Here is a 6,000-nt window from a genome sequence, read left to right as displayed (position 1 = left end):
ATATCCCGCCTTCATTGTTTGGCGGCTGCTGCTAAGCCAAGGGAAATATTAGGAGTTAGAAAAGGCAGCATCTGTCTTGAGACGGAAGCAGGCAGCCAATGCGGATCAGAAATTCGGAGGGGAAGATGAGGCCCCGAAGGGAAATAAATTCCCTTTTCCTCCTAATTAGTCTTCATCTAAAGCACAGGAAAGGCATTTTGACTTCTGTGCTGCTGTTGCATGATGCAGTTATTTCAGAACAGCCCGCCCAACATCTAAAAATAAATCTCTCTCAAATTTGACTGTGGCTCTCAATTTGTGTCAAACCAAAAGCACTGGAACTATGTGTGTGTGTGTGTAAGGTAAAGGGACCCCTGACCATTAGGTCCAGTTGTGGACGACTCTGGGGTTGCGGTACTTATCTTGCTCTATAGGCTGAGGGAGCCGGCGTTTGTCTGCAGACAGCTTCTGGGTCATGTGGCCAGCATGACTAAGCTGCTTATGGTGAACCAGAGCAGCACACGGAAACGCTGTTTACCTTCCCACCGGTGAGGTACCTATTTATCTACTTGCACTTGACGTGCTTTCAAACTGCTAGGTGGGCAGGAGCTGGGACTGAGCAACGGGAGCTCACCCCATCATGGGGATTCGAACCACCGATCTTCTAATTGGCAGGCCCTAGGCTCTGTGGTTTAGACTACAGCACCACCCGTGTCCCGTGTGTGTGTGTGTGTGTGTGTGTGTGTGTGTGTAGGTAGCCCTGTGCAAACTTCCATTCTATGTAGAACTGAATATGCACATATTGTACAGTGGTACCTCTGGTTACGTACTTAATTCGTTCCGGAGGTCCGTTCTTAACCTGAAGCACCATTTTAGCTAATGGGGCCTCCTGCTGCCGCTGCAGCACAATTTCTGTTCTCATCGTGAAGCAAAGTTCTTAACCTGAGGTTCCGCTTATAAACACCATCTCCAACTCCTCAAAAGAGACTTGCTTAGCATCCTCATTTTGCATCCTTAGGCACCAAGCGAAAACCAGACCTTTGGCTTTTTCAATGTGTTTGTGGGAGAGGGGTTATTCTGATCCCAGAAGGAAGAGCAGCAAAAGAGGCTTGAGGCCAGGAGTCAGCCGCTTTTCCTTTGGCCTTAGGCCCACCCCCGGCCGGCTGTCCATTGTCCTCCCTGGCCGGGGGCGGGTCAAAGGCCAGCTCAGGCAGGTGGGTGGCACCCGCCCAGGTGAGCCTCGCTTGGTGCTGCAAACCCCGCCCACCTGTGGGGAAGGGAGGGCGGATATTGCTTTGCTTCTGTTTCATTGTGTATTTTGTCTTCTCATTTTTTGTTGCTATGTTGTGAACCACCCTACGATCTTCAGACGAAGGGTGGTATAAAATTTTAATAAATAAGAATAAAAATAAATGACCTGAGACTCAACCAGATCTGAGCTAGCTAGCTGGACCGATTTAAGACAGTTCTGTAGAATCACGAAGAAATTTTCTCCCCGTGAAATCATCCCATGAAACAATTTTCACTTGCCTCTCTCCTTTCCCCAAGGAGAACTTCTCCTTTTTAAAAAAAGATTTCAGCAATATTCCCCCTCCAGCGCTTTCTCTCTCAAGGTGAAGTGGGGCTGAATCTCTTCTCCTTTAAGCTGAAGGCAGATCTGCTTAGAAGTTCTTCAAAGGCGCGATACGCTGTAAATCGGCACGTCTGCCAACCCGTCAACATTAGCATATTTATTAGGCAGCCCTGGCTACCTCCAGCAGGATGAGAGCTGCTAGGTCAGGAAGAGCAAAGCGTGAGAAGCATTCTCAAGGCAAGCTCCTGCCATGGGGATTCATAGTGGGCTGTTCCACACCATGGATTTGGATAAATGTAAGGTAAAAAATAGGGATGTGGGTGGCATTGTGGTGTAAACCACTGAGCCTTGGGCTTGCCGATCAGAAGGTCGGTGGTTTGAATCTTCTCGATGGCGTGAGCTCCCGTTGTTCGGTCCCAGCTCCTGCCAACCTAGCAGTTCGAAAGCACACCAGTGCAAGTAGATAAATAGGTACCGCTCCGGCAGGAGGGTAAATGGTGTTTCCATGCGCTGCTCTGGTTTTGCCTGAGTGGCTTAGTCATGCTGGCCACATGACCTGGAAAAACTGTCTGTGGACAAACGCCGGCTCCCTCGGCCAGTAAAGCAAGGTGAGCGCCGCAACCCCAGAGTCGTTCGTGACTGGACTTAACTGTCAGGGGTCCTTTACCTTTTTTTTAAAAAAAGGTAAAAAACAGGTAAAGGACCCCTGGACAGTTTAGTCCAGTCAAAGGTGACTCTGGGGTTGTGGTGCTCATCTTGCTTTCAGGCCAAGGGAGCCGGCGTTTGTTCACAGACAGCTTTCCGGGTCATGTGGCCAGCATGACTAAACCGCTTCTGGTGCAACCAGACACCGTGACGGAAATCAGAGTGCATGGAAACATGGTTTACCTTCCCGCCACAGCGGTACCTGTGGCTGCAGCTACTGCCCAGCAAGGACTGGAGTATTTGGGTGGAAGTTTTGTTGGGAGTTTTTGCTGTTGTTACTGATATTAACTGATATTAACTTTTTGCATCTTTTTTATTTTTATGTGGAAATTGTTTAGTTTGGTTATGTAGTTTTTAATGTGTTTTATTTATTTTTGACTGCTATGTTTGTAATCATGTAAATCTTTTCATATTGTAAGCTGCCTTGAGCATTGTTGTAACTGTGGAAAGGTGGCATACAAATAAAAAATGATGATGTTGGTGGTACCTATTTATCTACTTGCACTGGTGTACTTTTGAACTGCTAGGTTGGCAGGAGCTGGGACAAAGCAATGGGAGCTCACCCTGTTGCTGGGATTCAAACCACTGACCTTCTGATCAGCAAGCCCAAGAGGCTCAGTAGTTTAGACCACAGCACCACCCATGTCCCTACACCCCGCTAAGGAGCACTGGAATACAAACAGTGGCGTAGCGTGGGGGGTGCAGGGGGGCCCGGCCGCACTGGGCGCAACATCTGGGGTTAGGGTGCGCAAATCCACGGACCAGGGGGCGCAAATCCATGGGTTAGGGGGCGCAAATTGCTTGCCTTGCCCCGGGTGCTGACAACCCACGCTACGCCACTGAATACAAGAAGCTGCAGTAGTGGCTGGCAGGGCAGTCTGACAGCACTTCCTTGACTTCCTTGCAGCGGAGTCACAGATGCTTAGCTGGAGAAGGAAGGACAAAGTGGTGGGGAGGTCAGCACAGGGCAAAGGAACTCTGCTGGTGCACTTGCATGGTGCTGATGCCATGGACAGGCTGGATGCAGAAGAATGGTAGGAGGTACCAGCTGGGGAGTCCCCAAGGGAAGAAGGCTCAGAGCCCAGGGACTGGTGGTGGGATGATGATAAGTGGTCAGAGGGAGAAAGAAGCCTGGGAGGAAGCTGAAGCAGTGACAGGGTTTAGTGAACAGGGAGAATCTGTGGCAGAGAGAAGTCCAGAAGCAGAAGCAGGAGAGAAGGGAGGCCAAGAGGCGGAGATGAGTCAAGCTCAGTCCAAGGTGTCTTCTCCTCCTGACGTGACAAGCTCTCCTCTCTGGCCTCCCAGAACCAAGAGAGGCATGAAGAAGGAAGAGCAAAGGCTGGTGTAGTCTCAGATTGCTTGGAAAGGACCTGGGGGAGAAGGAGATTTAGGCAGTTGTGAGAAGGTGGGGACCTTCAGTCTCCACCACATAGTGGCAAGACCTACCGAGGAGAGTTGCTGTGCTCATTAGGCCTGGCATTCCTGAGCTGACTATGTTTCTCTAATAAAGAGCTAACTTCCCTCAGTGTGATTTATTTCTGACCTGTTCCTGTTGCTTACCTCCTACCAACTCGCCTTTCTTGGTAAGCAGCCCAAGAACATAAAAAGAGTCCCACTGGATCCGACCAGTCACTTATCTAGTTCAGCATCCTGTTCTCACAGCAGCCGACCAGATGTCTATGGGGAAACCTCAAAGAAGGACCACAAGAGCGCTCTCCTCACCTGTGTTTCCCGGCGACTGGCCTTCAGAGGCAACCTGCCTACAACAGTGCAAGGTAGAACATTGCCACCTTGTAGCCGGTTTCACCTGCCTCATCTTTGCACATGAACAACATGCTGAAGGAGAGTGGAAGTGTTATGTACTGAGTTGAATAGGATCCAAAATGCAGCAGTCTGCTTGGTCCTAGAACAATAGGATCCAGAATGCAGCAGCCTGATTGGTCCATAGGAGCCACCCAATCCAGCTCCAGGTGGAACTGAATCCGCGACCTGATTGGTCTACAAGAGAATCCCGGAATTAGCCAATCACGTGGGGCCCATTGTGTAAATAATGTATATAAAGCAGACATTCTGGGGGAACTTCCATTCCTCCTCACCACTATGAGCTGAATAAAGAGCATGAAATCCACTCTCGACTCTGAGTATATTTCAGGAAGGTTTGAGTGCATCTCTGTGCATGCCTGTGTCTAAAAATAAGCAAACAAAGCAGCCCCGATCTTAAAAAAAATTAAACCATATTTTTATTTATATATTTATTTTTTTTCATATAGAAAAAGAAATTAAAAAATGAAGAAGACGACAAAGAAAAAATGCAGGCTTATGGCAGTTCAGTCTTGTCGGCCCCCTCCGCTTGGGCCACGGATTCCGATCCTCCGGAAGCGAGCAAAGTCCTCCGGTTGTAGTGTCCTTTGATGATCCCGGAATTGTTGTTCTCGTTCAAGATCTGCTTCTGTTTCTGCCTGTTGAGGGACTGCACCAGCCCCAACACGACAGCCGCCAAGGAATACTGCCCCGTCAGTTTTCTCGGTTGCAAGATCAAAGGGTTTGGCTGTACTCTTCCCAGAAGAAAATAGGTCTTGATCTTCCCTTCTTGTTCGCTGATGCCCTTGACGTAGATCTCCCCCCGGTAGTCGAAGGCAAACCCCCGGTCCTTGAGGATGAGATACGTTTCCTCGGGAACCTGCATTCGGCCGCTAATGCCGGTGCTGTCCATTCGGCTTGCTAAGTTGACTGTTTTGCCCCAGATATCGTACTGGGGTTTCTTAGCACCAATGACGCCCGCGACGACAGAGCCATGGCTGATCCCTAGGAAGGGGAAAAGAGAAAAGATCAGGCTAGAAGAATAGTCATGTTAGTCTGGTGCAGCACAAGCAAAAAAGAATGACTGTTTTGGGATCTAACATGGCTGGGGTACCAGATATACTGGGGTCAGTATATCTGAAGGCGCGTCTCCACCCCCATCGTTCTGCCTGGACACTGAGGTCCAGCTCCAAGGGCCGTCTGGCGGTTCCCTCACTGCGAGAAGCTAAGCTACAGGGAATCAGGCAGAGGGCCTTCTCAGTGGTGGAACGCCCTCCCACCAGATGTCAAAGAGAAAAATAACTACCAGACTTTTAGAAGACACTTGAAGGCAGCCTTGTTTAGGGAAGCTTTTAATGTTTGATGCATTACGGTACTTTAATATCTTCTTGGAAGCTGCCCAGAGTGGCTGGGGAAGCTCAGCCAAATTGCGGGGTATAAATAAATAAATAAATTATTATTTTCACCCCAATGATCACATTCCCTTTTCAAAGGTCAGCCTTGCTTACTTGCAGGATGGACTTAAACCCATCCATGGCTGCTCAACTACTTCTGTCTGCAGAACTGTCTCATAATACAGTCATACCTTGCATCCCAAACGTCTTGCGAGTCAGACGTTTTGGCTCCCGAACGCCACAAAGTGACTGTTCCAGTTTGCAAACGTTCTTTGGAACCCGAACATCCGACAGGGCTTCTGCGGCTTCCGATTGGCTGCAGAAGCTTCCTGCAGCCAATCAGAAGCCGTGCTTTGGTTTCTGAACGTTTTTGGAAGTCGAACGGACTTCCGGAACGGATTCTGTTCGACTTCTGAGGTACGCCTTTCTCATTTCACACTTATAAGAAATCAACCTTTTAGTGTAGCAGCAGCAATGCTCTGTCGATATGACACAGTGCCTCTCCTGTACTTTTTTCAGTGCTTGCTCGAAACGTTTTTGTTTACCTGA

At 49.0% G+C, this 6,000-nt stretch overlaps 1 protein-coding gene across 2 annotated transcripts in view; it reads right to left on the bottom strand.

Annotated features, from left to right (window-relative positions):
* Window positions 1-4,474: 4,474 nt before the first annotated feature.
* Window positions 4,475-6,000, bottom strand: part of ADCY8 (adenylate cyclase 8) — a 142,224-nt gene continuing 140,698 nt past the window's right edge. For both annotated transcript variants that reach the window (XM_083516550.1, XM_083516551.1), the window contains one exon: window positions 4,475-5,062. In XM_083516550.1, the coding sequence (XP_083372676.1) occupies window positions 4,575-5,062 (488 nt within the window). In that variant the 3' untranslated portion in view covers window positions 4,475-4,574. The remainder of the gene's footprint in view (window positions 5,063-6,000) is intronic.

The sequence above is a fragment of the Podarcis liolepis genome, assembly GCF_965112155.1.
Source record: "Podarcis liolepis genome assembly, chromosome: 8".
NCBI lineage: Eukaryota > Metazoa > Chordata > Lepidosauria > Squamata > Lacertidae > Podarcis > Podarcis liolepis.
Note: the sequence above shows the minus strand (reverse complement) of the source record. Positions and strands in the feature narration are given on the sequence as shown.